The 24,107-nt window shown below is 40.5% G+C and overlaps 1 protein-coding gene and 1 long non-coding RNA gene across 2 annotated transcripts; both read right to left on the bottom strand.

Annotated features, from left to right (window-relative positions):
• Positions 1-8,488: 8,488 nt before the first annotated feature.
• Positions 8,489-16,487, bottom strand: snw1 (SNW domain containing 1). The gene is made up of 14 exons (XM_040017898.1): positions 16,357-16,487; positions 15,719-15,872; positions 15,423-15,584; positions 15,082-15,177; positions 14,312-14,418; positions 13,308-13,412; positions 12,964-13,033; positions 12,794-12,859; positions 12,581-12,697; positions 12,350-12,491; positions 11,667-11,769; positions 10,868-10,985; positions 10,561-10,724; positions 8,489-9,347 (listed from the first exon to the last, which is right to left on the bottom strand). The coding sequence occupies exons 1-14, from the start codon at positions 16,368-16,370 to the stop codon at positions 9,155-9,157; spliced, it is 1,611 nt and encodes a 536-aa protein (XP_039873832.1). The 5' UTR covers positions 16,371-16,487; the 3' UTR covers positions 8,489-9,154.
• Positions 16,488-21,761: 5,274 nt separating this feature from the next.
• Positions 21,762-22,219, bottom strand: LOC120724634. Its single transcript, XR_005693963.1, has 2 exons — positions 22,070-22,219; positions 21,762-21,935 (listed from the first exon to the last, which is right to left on the bottom strand). It is a non-coding gene; the product is annotated as an uncharacterized LOC120724634 (long non-coding RNA).
• Between the last annotated feature and the right edge of the window lie 1,888 nt (positions 22,220-24,107).

The following is a 24,107-nucleotide window of genomic DNA, read 5'->3' as shown; positions in this document are numbered from 1 at the left end:
TATAAATGAAGACATCAGCTGCTGTGTAGGGCTGTCACGATTAGTCGACTAGTCACGATAGTCGACGCGTCGTTTGAAGCTTTGTAAGATCACAAAAGACGCAGGAATAAGTAGCAGGATTTAAGAGTGTAATAACGGACTGAAACAGAAGATGGCAGCACTGCATGTACAAGGATGCCAGCTGCCGTTAAACCGCGAAGAAGAAGAAGAAGCTGTGTCCCAGAATTCATAGCGCAGCCCAGCTCAGTTTCCAACAATGGCGGCAGCTAGTTAGTTTTAATGTTACTCTTATTATTCTTTCTGGGTCACAAAATAAACGTTTAACATATTTTCAGGCGAGAATGTAGCTGTGTAAACCTCAAATATCTGCTCAGTTTATCAAGACACCGCATATTTTCAAAAGCGCTCCGACGTTTTCGGAGACGTCTGTTACCCGCTAGCTCGATAGCTAGCCGGGGTTCAAGGCTCGCTAGAGCCGTGAGAACACCGGACTCCCGGCAAATCGTTTTCAAACCCACCGCCGTCTTTCGCTACTCAGGTTAAACATATAAGTCACTTAGATAACTTAAAAATGTTATTGTTTGGCTTTTTTTTAGTATTTTATTTGTTCCTGAGTAAATCGGTTTGGCTGAGATTAAAGTTATAGTTTTTACACAGCTGAATAAACGTCAAGCAGACAGCTGATTATCCGAACCTGCAGATTTCATTAAAATTTAATAAACTATCATCTTGTCTTTATTTTTAGTTAGCACATACCTTGAACACTTAAAGCTGTAAGCTAAAGATAGTTATATAAGAGCAGATGCTGCTGGTGCAATAAGCTGTACGCTGTACGTCCAATGGATGATGATCTGATTAGTCGACTAATCGCAAAAATAATCGGTGACTAGTCGACTATCAAAATAATCGTTTGTGGCAGCCCTACTGCTGTGGTTATAATCCATCAGGGAGCGGAGCAGTCCATCCCATATGGGCGAGAAATTAGAAAAATCTTGTGGCCCTCTTCTGAGTTTTCTTATCAAGTTAAGTATACATCAAGCAACCACAAAATATAAGACAACTTTTTAATATTGTAGGCAATGGGAAAGAAAAAAATCTATACGCGCACCTCCACAATGTTGGATGGATCCTGTCGCCACTGTGCAGCAGCTAGGCTGCTTTCTGACTGACACCACCATTAGAGATGGTTACACCTGTCTAAACCTCGCCTCTGTCACAGATTATCAGCAGAGAGAGCCACTGAGAAGAGGACAGAGCCTCCTCCATGGAGTCAGGTAAGGCAGGCGGGACAGACAGATTGACAGGTGGACTATTTTCCAGAGAGCAGTAGACTCTGTCCAGCTCTACACCGCTTGCATAATGAGGAGTGACTTCTGGCGTGAATGTGCGCAGATGAGGAAGTAATGATAAGAACGTGATTGAGGGGCACAGAGGTTGCTCAGGTGTGTGCTGCTGTTAGTGCTGAGTGTCAGTTTGACATATTCAATTTCCAGACTGTGTGGCTTTGTAAACTGTACTAACCCTATAAATATCCCAGTATGTGTTTGAGTGAAAAACCATATCAGGCCCAAAGGGGAATATTTCAAGATTACAATATAAAATAAACATTTTAAGCAGAAGACTGCTGGAACATAATGTAGGTCATGTTTTTTATGCTTATGTTCAGCACATAAATATTTTTTTTTTCTGCCAGTTAAAGACGGTATGAATATTTCACATATTACAATCAGCATTAATTCTTTGACTTTTTTAATGGCACAGAAATAAGATGTAAACACAGCCCTGACACATTTTAAACTTACCAAGATAATTAATAAGTAAGCAGCAGAAAAGGGACAACACCTTAATTTGCAGTCAAATGTTCCCTTATATTTACTAGCGAGGTGCTAATTTGATCTTCCAGGCTACATCCAAAACAATGAGCTAAAAGAGGATAAAAAGGGTCTGCAAAGCTATGGTGGAATCATGGGAAGGCAACAGCAACTCAAATCACTCATTACAACCAAGATATGCAGAGCAGCTTCTCTGAATGCATAACTTGTCAAACCCTGAAGAAGATGGGCTTCAGCAGCAGAAGACCACACCAGGTGTGTTCTAAGCCTTTCTGCTTAGAACACGAAAGTGAGGATGCAATTCTATGGGCTCAAAATGTGGTCATAAATATTTTGTACTTGTAAATCGGTTTTGTACTTGTAAAAAAGATTTGTATGTGTAAAAAAGATTTGTGCGTGCGTAAAAAAGATTTGTGCGTGTGTAAAAAAGATTTGTATGTGTAAAAAAGATTTGTATGTGTAAAAAAGATTTGTGTGTGTGTAAAAAAGATTTGTGTGTGTGTAAAAAAGATTTGTGCATGTGTAAAAAAGATTTGTATGTGTAAAAAAGATTTGTGTGTGCGTAAAAAAGATTTGTGTGTGGACTTAGCCAAAAAACCTCTGCAAGTTACAACTACGAATTTTGACCCTATTTTTCTTCCTTTCATCTGATTGGTGAATGTCATGTCAATCACAAATGTAACAATCCAATCAGAGAACAGATGGGTTTGGCTGTCGGAGGGGCGCTTTTTTTTGAACTGCAGGTCTTTGAAGGGAATAAATGCCCTTTTATTATACATGCCAACCCAGCGTTTTCCTTCATCACCACGAAGGAAAACAGTCTGTGGTCGTCCGAGTTTGGTGATTTTTGTGTCACAGGACTACGTGTTTAATACAGGGACTTCCACAGCCTTTTCAACAGCGCTGCGGACGCGGGGGGGGGGGGGGCAGTGTTTTGGAAATGACAGTCTTCATTACAAAGCTTTCTTCGTTATGAATTAGCATACATGTTTTTATTGAACATTTGAAGAACTAGCAAAAAAAAAACCCAGAAACTCTTGTAGTTCACATAAAGTCAGAGATAAAAACGACAAGGAGCAGATGCATCTAGTACAGGTAGAGCTGCTGCAAAAACCCAGAGCTCAGCAGCCAGCAACAAATTCTGGATCCTTTGCTTTTAGTTAGCAATTAGCATTAGCAGCACATCCTGAGTCTGATGTGAAAGGACTTTTATGCTGCGCGCTGTGACTCACAGCAATGGTCCCGGGTCAGCCCTGACGTTGTGTTAAACTAATCCTAAAGTAATAATGTATTTCTAACCACTGACATACCACAACTTTATCCTTTCAACAGCTGCTGAAAGTAAGGGGACCTAACTGCTATCCGGATATTTATATAGAGATTACCCTTCAAGGACCTGCAGTTCAAAAAAGTGCCCCTCCGACAGCCAAACCCATCTGTTCTCTGATTGGATTGTTTAATTTGTGATTGACATGACATTGACCAATCAGCTTAAAGGAAGAAAAATAGGGTCAAAATTCGTACTTGTAACTTGCAGGGGGGTTTTTGGGCTAAGTCCACACACAAATCTTTTTTACGCACACACAAATCTTTTTTACACATACAAATCTTTTTTACACATACAAATCTTTTTTACAAGTACAAAACCGATTTACAAGTACAAAATATTTATGACCACATTTTGAGCCCATACAATTTACACAGACTCACAAAAACGGGACAAATAGACGTTTGGAAAAACATTGAGTCTTGATTGGTGCTGAGACATTCAGATGATTGGATCGGAATTTGATGTAAACAAAATGAACCAGTGAATCCATCCTGCCTTTTATCACCAGTTCAGGATGGTTGTGTTGTTGTAATGGTGTTTGTAGAATTTCTTGGCATTTTTTTTTGCCTCCTTAGTGCAAGCTGAGCATTGTTTAAACACCACAGCCCACTGAACATGTACTTCTCTTTACGACCACATCATACCGATCTTCTGATAGACGGTTGGAGCACAATCATGTGTAATGTCATGAAACTCAGATCATCTCAGACAGTTTTTTTCCACAGTCTGCAAATCCCAATCCAATAGATCTCAACAAATATGCATTATCATCATCTGCTATCATGTCAATGTGGACTAAAATCTCTGTTATGAATGGAGGGAGTTCTGAAGGCAAAATGTGGTGGTCAAGTGAAAGTATATTTTCTAGATTATTGCTGCTGTAAATCAAATTTACATTTCTTGCACAGTGCCTACGTAAATAAAGAAAAATCCATCTCTGAGACCATAGAGAGAGTAGGGATTTTTGACCTTTTGTCCTACAGAGCAGATAAGTCATGCCAGTTTCATGGCAGAGAGAGAATGGATCCAGTGTTTTCCGTGGATGCAGGGGTGTTTCTCTGACAAAATGAAAAGGTTGCCTTCAATACTGGAAGAGACACAGAGGGAGACAAGATCTCTCTCCGGCCACTGTTTTCGACAGGCCATCAGCAGCAGACTAGAACATTTATCACCAAACTTATTGCTTTGCTGCCACCAACAGGAGGAAGGGGTGGGGTCGGGGGGGGAGGAAATCACAAAAGGAATCACAAAATAAACTAAGCTATCCTCCTTCAAGTCCAGCAAGTGGAAATATGTGCCGCAACAACTCAATATTGTTTATTATTTCTGGGTTTGTTTCCTTGTGGAGCACAGATAAGGAGCTATCCATCACGGTCCCGGCTGGTGACCTGAGGATTCCATTATGTCCCGACACAATATGTTCACGGTTTACATTGAGCAGCACACAAAGGCAATGCCAAGGAACCAATTTCCTCTTACCTTCATGAATAAAGAATCTCATTCATCTTCCTCTGTGCACATCCATAAAGGCAGACAAGAGTGGAGAGGAGGCCCATTATCAAGCTGTCCTCAGTGCTTCCACAGTGGTCTAAGCACATATGCGGCTGAAGGGAAACACAACTTTCCTGTTGTTTTGAGATAGGAAAGTTTAAATTGTGTTGACTTTTGAGTTTTTTTACAACATTTTTTTTTTTAACCTTCTTTCTTCTTGTGTCTCCACAACCACACGTGAGAGTCGTGACTACACTTGTGATTCAGTTACCCTCAGCTGGTGTCTGTCATATTGATTTCTTCACACTGACACTCATATCAAGCCTTCACAATAAACCCCCGCTGTCCCTAAAGTACCTCTCACACTGGTGGCTGAATGAGTTTCTATCCCTCCATTCAACATTTATTCGTATACAGCTTGTTCCCCTTTCATGTCATTGTTCCAGATAATATAACATGTTCGAGACAATAGAGTGATCCTAAAAATGATGCCTCACGCAGAAATGAAAAATCAGGACAGCTCTCAATATTACAATATCTGAGCCCTCTCCTATCACTGACTCGTGGTTTTTTTATTATTCAGCTCATTTCCTCAAGAGCAGAGGGGAGACTGTGACAAACCACCTGCTTTCCCCCACACTGGTGAAGAATTGGATGACTTTGGAGCATGTCGGGTTCTTTCTTCGCAAGTATAGGTCAGTGTTAAATCACATCAGAGCCACATTGCTGAAACTGAGCGAGAGTTTAATGTGTTCGCGCCTGGTTTCTCAGTCCGTAGACGAGTTTGGGTCTTTCGCAGCTTTTTCCTCTGGTCTGACGGGAGGTGAGAACTGTATCAGCACAGTGAGGAGAATGAATTTTAAGCTATAGTCCATTCAACCTTTATTTTATTTTCGACTCAAATTTCTTCTGCCATGTCATTACATATGTTTATACCTAGTTAGACTCATAGGAAAAATAAGGTTTTCATAGGAATCTATACGTTAAGTACACCCCATGATTCAGTAGGTTGTAGAACCATGTTCGTTACGATGTTCGTTACGATGTTCGTTACGATGAACCACTTGTTGTTCCTAGAGTATTTAAAAGTAGAATGGGAGGCGGAGCCTTCAGTTTTCAGGCCCCTCTTCTGTGGAACCAGCTTCCAGTTTGGATTCAGGGAGACAGACACTATCTCTACTTTTAAGATTAGGCTTCAAACTTTCCTTTTTGCTAAAGCATATAGTTAGGGCTGGACCAGGTGACCCTGAATCCTCCCTTAGTTATGCTGCAATAGGTGTAGGCTGCCGGGGGATTCCCATGATGCATTGAGTTTTTCCTTTCCAGTCACCTTTCTCACCCACTATGTGTTAACAGACCTCTCTGCTGAATAATACTTGTCATTAATCTCTGTCTCTCTTCCACAGCATGTCTTTATCCTGTCTTCCTTCTCTCGCCTCAGCCGGTCGCAGCAGATGGCCCCGCCCCTCCCTGAGCCTGGTTCTGTCGGAGGTTTCTTCCTGTTAAAAGGGAGTTTTTCCTTCCCACTGTCACCAAAGTGCTTGCTCACAGGGGGTCATATGATTGTCGTGTTTTTCTCTCTATGTATTATTGTAGGCTCTACCTTACAATATACAGAGCCTTGAGGAGACCATTGTTGTGATTTGGCGCTGTATAAATAAAATTGAATTGAATTGAAATTCTATTCGTTGGGGTTTACAGGAATTTGTTTGTGCACAGCTCGTCCACCACAGCATTTCAGTCAGTCTGGACTTTGACTGGGGCATTGCAACAATTTTTCTAGGTTTGCTGCTGTGCTCGGGACCATTATACTATTGCATGACCCAGTTTCGACCAGACGTCACCTGTGTGCAGATGGGACACAGGTGACGTCTGTATGCTCTGGTATACAGAGGATTTATAGACCAAATCAATGACTGCAAGGTGCCCAGGTCCCGTAGCTGCAAAACAAACCCAAATCATTACACCTCCACCACCATGTTTAACACCTGATATGACGTGTTTGTGCTGATATGCTGTTTGCTTTATTCAGATGCAACTTTGCAAAGCCTAACTGTGCTAACATGTTCTTTTTTTGTGAGAAGCTTTCTCCTATCAACCCTCCCAAACAAGCCACACTTGTTCAATCTTTTTCCAGTTGTACTGTCATGAACGTTAACGTTTATCATGCCAACTGAGACTGTAGAGTCTGAGATGCGGCTCTTGGATTTGCTGCAGTTTCTCTGAGCATTGCACCGTCTGACCTTGGAGTGGATTTACTGGGACGATTGTGTCATTGTGCTCAAACACGCCTGAATGCTTCAGACCGACAAACTGCTTAAACTGCTGCTTTTACAGAGGTGCTCACACTTAACATCCTCTTATGGAAGCGGTGAGGCAGTACTTAGCTTTTCATGGCTGCAAAGACTTCAGTGAAAACTTTTTTCTTTACAACTACATATGCAGTTTGGATCGTCAGTGCCATTCCTACTATAGATGTAAATGTGTACAATGGTCTTGTGTTATTTATACCCTTAATATATATCGAGTATCATTTCAGGATCTGTGCTCAGTTGAAATATTAAATAGAATAGGAACAAGCTTAAGGGCTGAGTGCAAATTTGTCATCTCCATTTAAATTCTGGCAGACAAAGCAGGTTTTAAAAGTTTAAGCAACTTTAGGTTTTATGGAAATGGTGCAAAGTGTTCCTTTAGGGCTAGGATCGAAAAGCTTAGTTGCAATTTAGTGGGGTGGGGGCTGTGACTTGGAAATTCCTTGAAACTCACTGTATTTGTTAATGTTAGGAAGACTTAGTCTGCTATGAAAACTAAAGAAATAGATTCAGTCGTGTTTGGCTTTGGTTTATTTATTGTGTGCTAAACAGTGTATGAAGTAAATGTACAGTAGTACGCCCTTTCCTTGTGACATCTGCACGTACAATAAAATGTTATCACTGGCCTGCAGGCCACACTACACCTGTCTTTAAAATGAATTACACTTGGATATCCTAACTTGGTATTTAGAGGTCTTCAGTTTTGGAATGACCTTTCCAATAACCTCTGGTTTGCATCAGTATCTGATCTTTCTCACGTCCAACAGAAAACATACTTTCTTTAAAAAAAAAAAAAAAGCCAGCTATCCAAAGTGGCTGTACGATAGCTGATATTTGATTTGTTATATAGACCTGCGAGTACGACCCCAGGAGTGCATAAATACAGGACTAAGTATTATTGCAGATGACCTTCAGCTCAGCAGTGAGCTGCTCACACTAAGCCTCCTGTGTAGCTGTGGCTTAAGGCTATAATTTCTCACCTGCTGGTAAAAAGATGTGCAACATAACAATCGCATTCAGAACCGTGCATGAGTCAATACCCACAAACAGCGCCCACTGAAGAACAGTCTTGTGCATGTAACCACTGTTGGTCCCTTTTCAAGCATCAGTGGAAAATGGCATGGTGCAAAGATTTTGGAGTCCACTGGGCTGTGTAATGCCACGCTGATTATTTTCCAGAGCCAGGGAAAATAAAACTGTCAGGCTGCATAAATCATAATTAATTGTAATTAATTGAACTAGTTTTAGCCTAATCATCACATAAATCGCACAGCCAATTTCCAGTGGGGGGGGGGAAAAAGCCCTGAAAACTACTCACACACTGTAATTGATGGCTTTGCTGAATGCATTTCAGGCATTTAATCATCTATGTAAATGGGCTGCATTACTCAGGAAGTGATTAAAATAATGGAAATCTACTATGTACAAACTATGCCAATTACACAACTAATGGACTTCCCACTATGTTGGAAAAGTTTAGAATAACTGAAGCTTAACCGGACTAAAAATAACTGACAAGGAAAGACAAGTCAAACTTGTTTACTAATTAAAAAAGCACAGCAGTTACACACGATATGAAACTCAATCCATTGGTAGTAATGTACAAGAACTATAAATTTGGCTGGATTTATATCTTCTAGATACATTTAAGCTGCTGTACACATCTGCCATAAAATAGGGACTGTGCTCACAAATGTACGAGGGGTTTAAATAAAACACTGCCATAACAAACAAAAGGAGGGAATGTGAGGAGAAAGTGAGAAAAAAAAAGGGGGTAAATACTGAGGAATTCCTGTTGAGTTTATTCTGTAACCTTCAGCATTACAGGTTTATAAAAACAAAAGCAGACAGTGACTAAAATCTACATTTTTTTCCAGGGTCAGTTATCACCATTCCCAGCCACATGTGAAATGAAAGAGGTTGCACTGTATAAAGAGTAATGTTTCAGATGCGGAGCCCACTCATACTTTGCCTCACAACAAATGCTCAACATGGGTTAATGAAGTCTAATAGACAAAAAAACAAACAAAAAACAAGCGTTTTACACAGCCTTACACCCTCTTTCACACTGAAAGAAGACATCAATCTTAATGTCCAGTCCTGACAGATACTTGTATACCACAACACCCCTCAACCGCTGAGGGGATGCACCGACTCCCCCTCTGTATGAGAAGTGCACCGAGCTGCTCTCACTCCTTCCTGCGCTTCTTGTCGTGGTAGTCATCCTTGGAGCGGTTGCTAGTGGATGGCCTCTTAGAGCCGCCGTGCTGCTTGGCTTGCTCCAAAAATTTATCCAGACCGAAGGGATCCTCCTCAAACTGAACAGGTCCTTCGCGCCTCTGCCCGTGGTCGGCGCCTGAGAACTCTTTGTCTGGGGCAAACCTGAAAGTGGACAGGAAAATAACTCATTACCAATCCCTACCTGATCTGCAGGTTATTAAACGGACTCACTGACAAGGGGCAGAACATTTTGAATGAGAAGAAAATGACCCTGAAAATATCATGGAGCAAATGTCTCTGGTAAGTCAGTCAAAAACTGTTTTCAACATTCTGTTTTGCACAATGGTCTCGCACCCTGTGGCCAACCAAACACTCCTGAAGCACAATGACAACCTGGTGACTAAACATATGGGACAGGCTATGCTCGACTAGCCGAGTGTAGCACTGCTGCCTCAAGGACGAGACTTCCTGCTGGGATTCATGTGAATGCTTGTCTCGTGCCTCAAAATAAAATTAGAATAACCTTGAAATTTTTTAGGTCTTTGTCATTTAAAAAAAAAACAGATACTCCCTTGGCAAAAGGGCGCAGGCTTAGCCATCTTGGTAGCAGCCTAATTAACAGTTACTATGCTTAGATTCCACACATTTTCAAACACAAAATTCAAACAAGACAACAGCGACGACTTCAAGTTATTATAAGTGAGAAAACTGCTGGCGATGTGAATTGACCAGCTCCGGGAAAAATCAACTCCCAATGCGAGCGACTGAAGGAATTACCAATGAGAAGGCAGGATACCACTAGCTGACATATGACCAGGTATAAAAAAAATATATATGACAAAGTTATCTAGGTAACCGGAGCCTGGAATGTCTGCTAGCAACAAACCGTCAGCACCAAACGATGCACAATGAGCAACCCACGTCCTGTCGGACGGAGCGTATTGGAATACCAAATTGTATCCATGGCAGAAAGCTCTGAAATAAGGTTCACGTGAGGAAGTATGATCACACATCTGTCACTGTGTTCCTGAGTTATGTTGTTAATTACTTGCTGGAACAATACGACATCCAAATAAAGCTGACACAGATACCACCACTTCAGCTTTTTTACCCTTTTAGACATATTAGACATATCTCTGAAATGACCTCATAATGAGAATATGAATATATTAAAGTAAGTCCAAGGTGTTCTTGATTTATTGTGTCCAGTCCTTCCTTGGGTCACTCTAAATTTTGGATGTGTTGTCAACACATTATGTTTATCTTAAAGGAACATTTTCGTAATCATTTTCTTCCCAGAACAGTTAAAAAGGTGAACAGGTCAAATAACGCCGTCTGAAGAAAAAAAAAGAAAAGAAAAGAAAAGTCCTCATACCTGTTGTTGTGCATGAGTGAGTCCAAATCATCTGCGTAAGCATCTTTGTCTATATTCTTGCTGGGCCTGTAGATGTTGGAGGCCATATCTCTGCCACTGCGGAAAGGCTGGTCATACACGTTGTACGTCTCATCTTCACCACCAGCAAAGCCACTGTCCATACCCTGAAAAGAAAGAGGGAAAAAAGAAAGACTAAGATCCAGTTTGATCTGGAACTGAAACTTTCAGCTACATTTATCTTCACAGCAAAAAACCCAAGATGTGAACGCTGGAAGAGTGGAACCAAAAACGTGAGAATCATTCCAACCTTGCTCTGATTGAAGAGTCTCTGGTCATATTGCGCCTCGCTGGAGGAACGAGGGTTGGGCTTGCCCAGAGCGATGAGCTCACTGACGTCCCTGTCCTGATCTCTCTGCAGCTTCGACCTGGGACGCGGAAAGAGGAAATCAAAGGGATGTTCAGCAGAAATCAAAGACAAGATAGAAGAAATGACTCATGGAAAACTTTAGAGAAAGTTTACTTTAACTTTCTTTAGAAGTGCTGTAATAATGTGAGTGCTACAGCTTCAAAAATTTAAAGAGAATAAAAGTGTCATTTCAATGTCATGTTATATAATACATAAAAATTTATTGGAAAAATGCTGGGAGAAACTTGCATGAATGCTTAAACTCTGTATCCTGGCCTTAAAGCTTAAATATATATTGAAATGTGAAGTTTTTTTTTATTTAGTTCTTGGTGACTTTAACATCTTGATTGTCCTTCAGCAAACAGTCATCTCAAAGTGAAGTGAAAAGTAATTTTAAGATAACAAGGTCTGTGCTTTCTGACAGCTGGAATTGTGACTGTAATGAGCTCTCCTCTGAATTTCACTTTCTTCCCTTCTCCACGGACCCACAGTTCCATCAACTGACAACCTGACGTGCAGAACACATGACTTAACACACAAATGCACACTGGCGGCGCATCCCCCATGCACAAACAGTCTGTGCTGCTGGATCCTGCTGCGTTTGTTCAGTATTAGCTCTAGCTCCATGAATGATTCAGCAGTGCGGACTGCAAGGGTGGTTGAGTTCACATGCGGTGCGTTTAAAGTGCGTGTCCAGCACCTCTTATCGGGAGCAGCTCTGGAAATGTTCCTGTCGTGCTGCCTCTCTTTCCTTCTGTCATGGCGGATCTCGTCACGCTCCCTGGCCTCGCTGTCCTCGCCACCTGCCGCGAGAGATGGACGGATGGGAAGAGGGAGAGAACAGGGTGCAAAGAAAAAACGAATAATAAAGAAGAAGAGAGAAGCAAGGGGTACACATGAGGTGAAATGGTGCAACAGAAGTGTGGGGTGAAAAGAGCAGGGGAACAGGGCGGGGCAGAAAGAGAAGGTTTTATAAGTAACCTTAGAATATTTGAATCAAAATCACAGCTGATGGATGAAGCATTTACCACAGCAAAAGTTCTATTTTATAATCACAGTCAATGTCCTGTAGCTAAACAGTCATTCAAGGCGTAAAAAAAAAGAAGAAGAAAAAAATAGACACGAAACATTGATTTTTCCTCTCAAAAATATACGTGAATTATCAGTGGGGAAGCAGGAACATCATTTCACAGCTTACTGGTCCTGTCAACACTGGCAGACTGAAAAATGTTGTCACGATTTATGCCGGTCATGTTCCCGATTTGGAAGTGGTGACAGCACTGATAACAGAGTCCGCTCTACTTGCTCAGAAAAGCCTCACACAGAAACATCCATGAATATTAAATAAACTTTATATTCCTGGCTCTTATCTTCAGGGCTCACCTTTGTCACCGTGACTTTTGATCCCTGCCCTGCGATCTCGAGCCATTTGGGCCAGCTCCCTCAGCTTCTCCTCCTTCTTTTCCTTCTCCTTCTGAGCCATCTTCTTCTCTACCTGAGCTCGCATCTCCACGGCCTCTCTGGCCTGCAGACATAATCAGCATTTAAATATAACCAACAAACGATCACTTTAAAGCACAACCTTTCAGATTCCCTTTGACGATCATGTGTTACCTTTCTATCAGCAATATAGAGGGCCTCAGCCAGCTTGGCAAAGTTTTCATTGATGTGAACCGTTTGAAGACCCCTCCCATCAGCAGCCAGACGTTTGTCGAGTGGGATGGTGTAGCCCTGAGCGCAACCAAGCATAGTGAGGAAAAAAAAAGTGGGCACACACATGTACAAAAAACAAAACCGACCCAATAACTATTTCAGATGTCATGTTACCTTAGCGTTCTTCCAGTTGGAGATGCACGGTGGAATCTTCCACTCTTGCTGCTCCTTGACTGTCATCTGTAACAAAACTGAGAAACTATTAAACATAGTGCAAGCAACTTGATTTAGGATGCAGCGTTAAAATGACTGAAAAGCCGGACATCTGTTTGAGCCAACTCTACCTTTCTGCTTGGAGAATGCATCACAGGGGCAGGGGGAGAAGGCGGTCCACGAGGAATCTTCTTGTTGATTCTGAAGCACGAAGATTGACATGCAAAATATTTTAGATGTTTAAAAAAAATTAATCCTGTAAGACTTTTAAACACATTTTACTTGGAAGTCCTCATTTACTCCTTACTTTAAATTTCTAGGGTGATCAAAACACCACACCCACAAAAGGGACACATTCTACAAAATAAACATCTAGATATCATAACTATGTATTAAAGTGTCCAAACAGATATTAAAGGTTAAATGAACACATTTCAAATTACATAAATTAATGATGGAGATAATGTTTACTTACTTAAAACGTGGAGGTTCCATGGGGTCTTTCTGCATTTCCACCATGCGGATCACCCTCTGTTTGGCCCCTGAATTAAATGCCACTCCCTGTTGGGACGGGGTGTACCTTGAAAAGAGGGAGAGGATGAGGGGAAAGTGCCAGACAGACAAAACTTTATCCTAACCCACACTGACATCCTGTTAAAGCTAAAAATACAAGCATGTAGTTGCGTGGCAGCAATAAGAGCTTTCTGAATTCTCCAAATACTTCAATAGTTCATTTAATAGCCCTTTAAACAGCATCCTGTATGAAAGGAGAAAACATAATGCTATCCCAGTTAGTGATACACCATTTGACCATTTATATAAACAATTAACATAACTGACAAAGTGGTGCAGGTAATGTGAATGATAATTGTAAGTTAATCTTCCATTTCATGTCATGAGTCAGTGATATATTTTATCAGTTAAACTCTGATCATCACATTTTTCTAATAAAAAGCTTCTTGTCAAGTTGTTGCCTTGCATAAAATACACAGATCTATGCATGTTCTCAGAATCACGAGTCAGACTAATTGATCAGTGTGTTCAAGGTTCTGCATAATTCTGCTTGCACCAGTACCGTCTGTTCTTGTATTGCAGCCTTTAGGATGATCAGAAATTAATCAATAACTAACTAACTAAACTAATACAGTCTAAGTGCAAAACTCTGGTTTTGTAGGCTAAAATTCAAGTGAATCCAGAGGAGAGCTGCATTATTAACAAAGAGGTAATTTTGGGGGGGATGATCTGAATTGATTCCTAGACTCGAGTAGTTATGTTAGCTAGTGTACATCATTAGCTTACTGTTAACAAGCTATACCCAAAAGCTGTTGTACCCACGTTAAAAGAATCTAAGAACAGGAGTAGAACTGAAAGAAGGCCTCAGGTCCATGTACTACAGAGCACTACAGAAACTGGAAGTCAACTTTCCGACCCTCCTCCCTGACTGTGTGCAGTGTTGATAATCTTCTGACTAATACATACCTGATGTACTGTGCAGGAGCTTGTTTGTCTGCGGCTCTTACAGGCATGGCAGCAGCGATTTTTTGAGACACCTGCTTCTCCAGGGCTGTACGGGTCTTCTCTGTGAGCTACAAAAGGATGATCATGTTTACATTCCAGATTCAAGAAAAGCACATGTCACATGACACAAGAGAAACTGTACTTCTCAAACATTTAGTAGTAAGAAAGCATCCTGACTGGAAACAAGATAAACTGATGAAGGTTGAGCATGGTGCAAAATCAGGAGATTAACAATCACCAAGAACATTGCAGGCTTTGGTCTACTGAGAATCAGTAATATCTCAAGTACACTAAAACACTACAGCCTGAACTGTCTTTTTATTTTCTTTACTTATTTATTCATTCATTTAGGTCTTTATGGTTTAGTTTGCAGGAGGATTAAATAGACTTGAATCAGTAATTTTGTTAGACAACCTTGTATTTCACAATGACAACTAAAACGAATCTTAAAGATAAGCAGTCATCCTGGTGTCCAACACTTCTTACTAATTAATTTTAAAAAGTCTAAATACAAAGTTGTCAAAACTAATTATGACAAATTGTTTCACTCGCTCAGCAACTTTACTGGGACAAAAATATACGTTGTCCATTTTTTCTTTGACATCATCGATACCTCTGAAAAGCACTTTGTGACGGCTTTATATAAAATTTTTACTTCTTTGGTAAATGGTTCTAAAAATGACAAGTGAGCACTCAAATCTAAAGTAATTCTGAGGGCGATGTGCTCTTACCTCTTGTATAGCCTCCTCATCTGGCTTCTGTAGTCCTGGAGCATCTTCATTGAGAACTTCCTTTGGAAGCAGGTCTGTGTATTTACTGAAGATCACCTATAAGCATGAAAAATGAAACCAATAAAGGAATACCGCTTTTTAAAATGAAAACAGAGCCAGAGATGCAAATAAACTAAAGCCTAAAAGTCATTTTCTGGCCGTGCGAAAGCGATGTACATGACAGAGGTTTTATTCAGGCCTTAAAAGAATTGCTGATTTTTATATTATGATTTAAAGACAAATCCTTGGATTGTATTGAGAGGATCCCTGCTAACTGTCGAAGGGATAAAATGCCCATATACCTTATCCTTTCCCTGTCCTTGTCTGGCAATGGCATCATATTTAATCTTTCCTTCTGCATCCACTTGTACTGCCAGGGCATTTGATGTCTTCTTCTTTCTACCCATCTCCAGAGGAAACTGAGCCACATGGATCTCTGGGAAAGCACCTCCATCTCCAAAGTCCTGCAGAAACACATATTTTGCAGTGAAAACTCAGGGTTGATTTCATCTTCAACCCGTAGAGGTTAGACAAAAAGGGACCCAACTATAAGCGAGCCAAACAAGAAACCTTATCCCATACGAGCAAGAGGTTTTACCTCGAGTGAGCGAGGTATCCAGCCTTTTCTGTGTCCATAAGGAGGGGGCTCTCTACGGGATGCAACCAGGGCGGTAGAGTAAGACTTCTGGGCCCGGAGCTTCTCCTCTGCCTCCAACTGATCTTGGGACAGCTGGGTCGGCGCCGGTAAAAAGCTGAACACACAGGAATCCTCATGTAAGTCTCAAAGTGATGAACAGTAACACAGGCGCTCTAAGCCCTGGCTAGCATTAGCCGCTAGTGACAACAAGTAGCTTCGAGGTTAATTAAGACACCCGTGTAAGTGTCAGTTCAAATAGCTAATGATCAAGGTAAGTTAAGAGAAAACGTTAAAGAAGCAAACTTAAACACGTGGCTGCCTAAACTACGTCTACACAACGAACTACATCATATCGTGACCACAACTGCGTGCTGATAAGCTAGCTATGCTAAATGTGGAACTCGCGACATTTTTACTTGCTAGCCGTAGCCGTTGGCATCGACTAAATCAGATACAGAAACGACAGCGTACATACCACACATATCAGTGTGATACATTAATCGTAGTCTACACACCAGAAACCAATCGGTTGAATCGATATCTTATTTCCTAACAGTTTTGCAATTTATAACTACAAAAGGCTTTGTCGTGAAGCTCACCTCGTCAGAGACATCTTCCCGTTTCTTCCTAAGCAATGAACTGCACATGCGCGAAGACAGAGCAGACATGCGCAGAATAGAACAGACGACAACCACCAGAAACAAGAAACGTTCTGGACAAAGTATATAGGTGGAAAGTAGGCAGGGGCATTTGTAAGGTCTAGGAAACGATGGCTGGAGAAAGAAGAGCCGAATTCTTCATACTTTTAAGTTAGAAAAGTATCATGCAAAATTGAAAACAATTACTCATTTAAGAATAGAAGAAGTGGTAACTGATAACCTGAAAATGATAACTAATTCATGTTCATCCTATTATAAAAAAAAAAAAACTTTATACGCAGTGATGCTCTGACCTTTTTAAACTCTTTACAAAACACTCCCAAACTGGAAGGAAGGTGAGGATTTATGTGACACTATCTGTCAAAAAAAATCTGTGAATAGTACTCCTAGCCATTGATCAATGGTATTTGATCAGTGGTTGTTGATCAGTGGTCATGACAATGTGCATGTTAATGATTAAGGAACTGACCTCACAGCCCATTGTTTATTCAGTGGGCTGGTTTCAGTTATTGTGCAAATGTACTGTTTATAATGTTGGGGAATGCCTGCAGTCAGCTGAGACTGAAGAAGTCACTTGGATGAGTGATGAAACGTTTCTCCCACTGAAAACACTTTGTCCAGATGAACAGATTCAACCTTTTGGAATCTATAAGAAGGCTGAAAAATAACAAATGGGACAGATAGCTTGTCATCTGAGTTCTATAAATTATTTCATCCTCAGTTATGAATGTATATCAGTTGATGCATTACCGTGGCGTATGACTCAAGGATTAATTACTCTAATTCCCAAACCTAAAAAAGATTTGCTTTTAATAGACAGCTGGCGTCCTATTTGCTTATTGAATAATAATTACAAAATTGTGGCCCTTGTCTTTGCACAGAGAATCAAACCGGTGTTAGAGTCAATAACTGATGAAGAGCAATTTGGCTTTTTACCTAACAGACATATTTCCAATAATATCAGGCTTATCTCGGATATGTTGAATTAGTCATACCTAATTCCAGATAATGGCTATATTCTGTTTTTAGATTTTTTTTTAACGCCTTTGACACGGTTGAACATCAGTTTTTACATCATTCACATAAAAGCCTTGCCTTTTTTGTAGTTATATAACAATGCCAACTGCTCTATTAAGCTTAAACATGGGTCATCAGCCAGATTTAATGTGCAACGAGGCATCGGACAAGGCTGTCCAATTTCACCATATCTTTTGCTTCTTGTTGCTCAGCTGCTCTGCTCACATATAAAATCAAGCAACTTACAGGGCATTTCTATCACTAACATTTCTCATTGATCAACTTGCTGATGACACAACTTTGTTTTTAAAACACAGCACAGGGATTTCTTCTGCAAGTATTTTGTTAGAATCATTCTCTAAAACTTCTTTTGCCTTAATCTTAAAAAGTTTGAATTATTTTAAGGAGTGTTTAAGAAGTGTTTTATTTGGAACAACAGTTATATTCTCTGTAAAAACAAATAATTTTTTTCCAGAACTGGTTTGATAACAGTCTCATGGCAAGCCAACTATTTAATCAGGAAGTGCATCTGTTTACTTATGCTGAATTTTTACACTACTATAAAATTCCTCTTTCTCCGAAATAATTCTCTGTTGTTTTTGACGCTATTCCCTCAGGATTGTTTTCACTTCTTTGATGTGTAACAGGAAATAGAGCCCAGCTTCTGCCTCCTCTGGTCTCTGGAACTGAAATTATTCAGACTAATTTTCTACCCTTTTAACCACCTAAAACAAGAACCAGACAACTCAGAATCTGTTTCTTCAAGATGTGCTGTTCATGCTTTTATTTTTGGTGGTTATTTCTTGATTTTATGTTCTTAAAAAAATGACAGTAGGCTTTCTAGATCATGTAGTAACAAAGTGAATAGAAAAAGGTCCTCCTGCATGCTAGATTTATAGAGTCCTAATGCAGTAAGTGAGACAGTGTGCGGGAGTTATATTTACATTGTTGTGAAAATACAAAACTATACTCTCTGCCTTTATAAGCCATCTGTATGTTTTTTTCAGTTGGTGTTGTAAGTAATACTCACGGCTATCAGTGGAGTCTCAGGCAAGCCAGTAAGTGCAGACAGATCAGATTGTAACTTGCTGCAAAAAGCATTTGGAGATTCTGTATTGAGTGTACGTGCCAAGCATCAAACTGAAGGGCTGAAAAATGAACCCGGCACAGACGTGTCAAAAACTGCAGTTCCTGGCTGCGAATCAAACCCCACAGATGCTCCCGTTAAAGTGCCTAGATTTAAAGCAAGCATTTCTTGCATGTTTGATCCATTTAATTTATTTAATTTCATTCATTGCTAAAATTCACAACTTCATTAGCAGCTTGGCTGCTCTAAATGGCAGGTGCCGGCACATGTGGCTGTCGATGGGAGCTTTCTGCAAGGCTTTCTGCTGTGCTCCAGTTTTGGTGAATTGCACCTTTCTGGCTCCAAAAACGCAAGTTAGCAAGTATTTAAACATATAACAGAAATCACGGAGGCTATTTCCATCTTTTATACCCTACAGTCAACGATACTTGCTTCATGACGCTTTTTTCGTGCTAAGTGTTGAAAATGGCAGCACACGTGTCCTTGACATCTGTCATGGCATTACTATACTTGAAAGTTTCACAGCCCTGATGTCCCCCCTTTTAGAATATCTTTTGTTTTTGAAGCAAAGTGTAACAAAGCAACCTTTTGGGCTGGATTTAGGTGGAGATGAAGGCTGAGGCAGAGTATAGCAGAGGCAAGAGGTGCTTATTTGTCCACATATGCTATAACTGCACAGACAATTAAGGGCAGGTCAGGCCTTCCAACAGTAACACAGCGCACACACTGTCTAAGGACAAATGGCAGCCTTAAATACTCTCATCTGTTAAAGGACTAAACCATTATTTACTCACATGTGAGTTTACCAAATTCCAATATTCCACCATCTATAGACAACCCACACTTTCATAGATAAACATATACATTTTACCATTTTCTAATAACAATGAAAACTATGATATATTTTAACCTTACACCTCAGCACCATCATAAAAACACCAAAAGAACATGTTCCCCACACTCTCTTAACCCATCGGCTTTCCTGGAACCTTTAAACGATGTCCGGACTCCCGGGAAAGCATTTGCCCAAACAGCCTGGAGAGGTCACAGAGGACTTTTTACATCAAAACTTTTACCTCTAGACTTCGCACATAAACCTTTGCCTAAGTTTTACTAAACACTAGACCTTATTTGCTCCCCATAACAATTCTTTACCCCTCCAGGGCAACCACCACACGTCTCAATGAGGAGCAGCTATGCAGGCCCTGGAACAAAAGACTACCTGCTAATTATTAAACTACTCAATAAATATTCAATAAATAAACTTCTTTTGTGCAAATAGTTATTGGTGTGCAACTCTATGCCTAAAGTGCGGTGTTAAATAAAATGCTAGTTAAAGTGCTTTTAATAAAAATTGCTGAATGGACTGACAAGTCACTGATAAATTGCAGCCCTTCGGACCAACAGTCCAAGCTGCACTTACATGTTTCTGTTTTTGCAAGCACTGACTCTACAAAGTAGTGTAAAAGCACAAGCAGGAAAAATAGCTGACGTTATCTTGTGTAAAGCAGCTGGAAGGAAACCCTCAAGCAATCACGTCCTAGTTCCCATTTAAGCCTAAATGTTTCACTTTTTTACATTTGTTTCAAAAACATGCTTTGCCCAAGAATTGTAGGATTATGTCAAAATAATAGAGTTTGCTGTTATATTGTATGTGATAAATATCTTGAATCAACCCTTCTGACATGATGATCAGCCATAAAGCAATACGGGACATCCCCACAGGTGCTTGTAAGCTTTCTTTCCTCCCCTTCCTCTGTGTCTCTCCTGTGAGGCAGTCTGTCAGTCCCTCAGCAGAGACATAGTTTATTAATGTGACACAGGGTAAAAGGACACGTCAAAGGAGATCAATCATCGGGCTGTGGTACGGGACAAGAAAGCTTTTAATAAACCCAATCATCTGGGTGCTTCTCCCTCTCGCTCTTTATTTAATGTGCCTGACATTTGGCATTGAGGAGCCCTACACCATCCTGTGTGCACACCCTGGATATGCTGTATCAGGATTACTGATGGAGAGGTCATTGTTTCACCACTCAACTGAAAAACCTCCGGGGAGCTTCTAAGAAGTGCTGTAGACGCATGACAAGCAGCATTTCTTTGTGAATGACGGGGGATGTTTGAATTCAGTTTTTAGGTTACGCTGACAGAAGTGGTCACGATACATTTTTCACACAAGTAGTTTTAATGATTGATTGATCCCACATTCCTGGCCGTTGAATGAAATACAAGAGGCTGCACAAATCTCTTCAGTGGGATTTAAAAATGAAAATGACAAATAATTCAATTTTTTTCTCTATTTTGTTTGAAGAGCAACATTTAATGGAATATATTCCTCAGCTTAAGGTCACACAAAAAGCAAACCAGTCGTGCATTTTCTACATCATGAGGCCAGACTAATAATAGTAGGGCGCTTCCGCATGTTCCTGGCTGTGTTTAATTTGGGGTCATGACAAAAGGTGATGCAGGCCAACACGGAGGTGGCAGAGCTCCTGGCGATGTGGACGCTCAGAGCAGCAGTAGTGTCTGAGGCTGGGGAAGGCGACGCATGCCCTGATACATGACAACATGGCCCCTCAGTGTCACTGTAGGGGGAGATCAACCAGGGAAAAGTGATGTTTAAACTCTAGGGCACAAGATGAATGGACATAGCCATCATACATCCATCATTCATCCACACGTCTATACATACGGAATGTATCCCTCTGCCCACCCGGCCCACCCGGCTCCTGAATGAAAGTTTTAGGTTCCTTTTAGTGCTGCTGGCTTCTGTTGCTTAAAAAAACATGACCTATCCGTTCAAAGACTCCTTATGGAAAACCAACTGTGTTGATATAACAATGACAAATGTTTCATTATTAATGTACACGAGGAAAGTAATATGTTAACTGTGTTTTTTTAGAACTCTCATGCAATCAGCTGAGCATCACTGTCATGCTCAGGCAAGTTTTGATACATTGTTAAAATAAAAATAAGAACTCTTAGAATTATTTGTTACATTGTTTCTTCATTGTTTCAGCTTCATGCAAATTTTAGTGCACAACATTACCATACAGCAAGACTGTCAAAGAATAATGCTTGTCATTTTTTAAAGTGATGTTAAGCAGTAGCTGTCCAGGCTTTCCAAAGGTCTTTCAAAGTTTTTCTTTGGACATTGGCTTCTTTTTCACCTTTTTTCAGTCACATCCTTATACCTGACCATTTTCAGATGATTATTTTAATGTGTGCTAAAGGGGAAAGAAAGGAAAATTAGTGGTAATGGGTCTGATGGGGTGCTCATTCCAAATTTAGACAGAGGAGGTCAGGAGAAAAATACAGTGTCAAGTATCTACAGCCATGTGCAAAACAGGAGGGTGTGTCATGGTTTAGTGTTGCATTTCAGCCAGTGGTGTTGGAGATCTTGTCAAAACTGATGGAACTATGAGGACAGAAAAATGCCATCAGATTTTGAGCCAGCATGCAATACCATCTGGAAAGCTTCTGATTGACAAGGATGAAATTTTTCAGGATGATCATGATTCTAAACACACTACAGGTGCAGTAAAAGCATACCTGGATAACTCAAAAGTGGACAATGAGCGCCGAGCTATGAGAAGTACTTGTAATTTGCTCGCTGGAGATACGGGAATCAAAAGAATTTGTCCTCTCCTCGCTCTATTCTTTGGAGAGGAGGAGTTGTTCTCACAGATGAGCTCCCCTCTGCTGAAAACGATTCATGTAAATTCAAGTAAAATTTATTTATATAGCACATTTCACAGATAAAAATCACAAAGTGCTTCACAATAAGATCAGACATACAAGTTAAAATTAATTAAAAGCCTGTTTGTATAACAATGTCTTCAGCTGCTTTTTAAAGGAGTCAGTAGAGTCTAGACAGCGTAAAGACAACGGCAGGGAGTTCCACAGCCTCGGTGCCAGTGCCTGAAAAGCCCGATCCCCACGAATTGTGAGGTAAATACTGGGAGGAGAACAGGAATAAGTTTCAAAAAAGAGAGAGACATTGAGAGAACGCACGAGAGCCTTGTAGCTCCTCGTGAGGAGTGAATGAATAAAATGAAAACAACTTAAAGTGGGTCACCAGACTGCCAGTTCCAAGTCTGGTGTATGTACACGCACCCACACATGCACGCGCACAAGTACACATTTGCATGCATAATATGCGTGCACAAATACAAATTGACACACTCGAGAGGATGTTTACTGCATGCCATGCAGCACATTTGACAAAAGAGAGCAAAGCTATTGTGGCACTTTGTTTATTCATTGTTGCACTGCAGTCCTCCACCTGAGCTAACAATCTCATATAGCGTCACTATGTGTCACCTCAGATATTAGATACAGAAAGATGGTCTTAAACGAGTCTGTGTCTATTTCCATTTACCTGCCACACAAGGTTACACAGAGAATGCTGTTTCTGTTCCCTCTCCCGGCTGCTTGATGAAGAGAATCGGTTTGAATTACATGGATGTAAGTTCTTCCGTATTGTCACAAATAGAATCTGTAAATCTGTTAGACAGGTATGGACACCTTGCTCGTTATCCCTCACTGGTCATTAGTGCTTAATGTTCACAAAACGTTGTTCTCTTTTTCTAGCTACAAACTGTTGGGATTTCTGATATAACTAAAGAGGGAGCAAAGAAAAAGGAAGATGGGTACAAATTTTACAATGCAAAAAAGACTGAGTGAAATTAAGTTATTTTAAGAGTGGCAAAATCCTGGGTTACTGTGTTGTCAAAGCCAGGGGCAATGCTCACTGGCCTTCCTGCAGTGGAGTCCTGCTCAGTGCTCCTCTTTGCCAGGATTAGGATGGATTCCAGAAAAAGACTGGGCCAAATAAGGTCGGCAGAGGGCTTGCACAGCTTATGGGGGCTAAATAAACCAATGGAGCTTGTCATCTAAAAGAAAGGGAGCAGCACTGCGGACTAAGTGGAAGAAGAACAATATTTGATTGTTCGTATTTGTCTTTGTGAATCCATTATTTTTAAAATATGCATGTTCAGCTGATGGACACAATAAGGTCAGGGGATGGATGATTAAGTTAGCAGAGGAGTGGGTGACTCAGTGCTGAAGACCTTGTAGTTTATGCGGCGGCGTAAACAACATTAACAAATGTACACATCCCTCCCCGAGGTTGTGAATGGTTATTTTATTTAGCAATGGTTAGATAGAAGAGCAAATAATACAAACATTTTCCAATATATATATTGCATCAATCATGTCCTCTTTTCTTTTGGACTGCTTAATTTGATTTTCATGAATTTCGAGGTCGAATAAATAAACGTGTTTATTCGCCCTTTGGCTCATTACATAATGAATGAACCATGTCAAGCAAATCATATCTACTCCTCAGTTCACAGATTTGCCACTAGATGTCAGCACCATCCCGAGAAGGGTCATCAGTTCTGCACACACACACACACACACACACAAATCCGAGCACATCCACTATCACAAGTGAGAACAAAGATGCCTCCAGGTGTTTCTATGACTCTGAGCCCTACTACACTGCATCTGTTTTGCATAAGAAAGAGACAGACACTGAAATGGCGAGATGATGCTGTATACTTGTGGGCGACTGCATGTTTTTTTT

The sequence above is a fragment of the Simochromis diagramma genome, unplaced genomic scaffold (assembly GCF_900408965.1).
Source record: "Simochromis diagramma unplaced genomic scaffold, fSimDia1.1 OVJJ01000802.1, whole genome shotgun sequence".
NCBI lineage: Eukaryota > Metazoa > Chordata > Actinopteri > Cichliformes > Cichlidae > Simochromis > Simochromis diagramma.
Note: the sequence above shows the minus strand (reverse complement) of the source record. Positions and strands in the feature narration are given on the sequence as shown.

What these genes read in the sequence shown, in the direction of transcription:
- snw1 (XM_040017898.1), bottom strand. An exon ending in GCTCCTGCACAGTACATCAG is followed by an intron (nt 13,413 to 14,311) that starts GTATGTATTAGT and finishes CCTCTTTTCAAG; the next exon opens with GTACACCCCGTCCCAACAGG. An exon ending in TCACTCATGCACAACAACAG is followed by an intron (nt 9,348 to 10,560) that starts GTATGAGGACTT and finishes GTCCACTTTCAG; the next exon opens with GTTTGCCCCAGACAAAGAGT.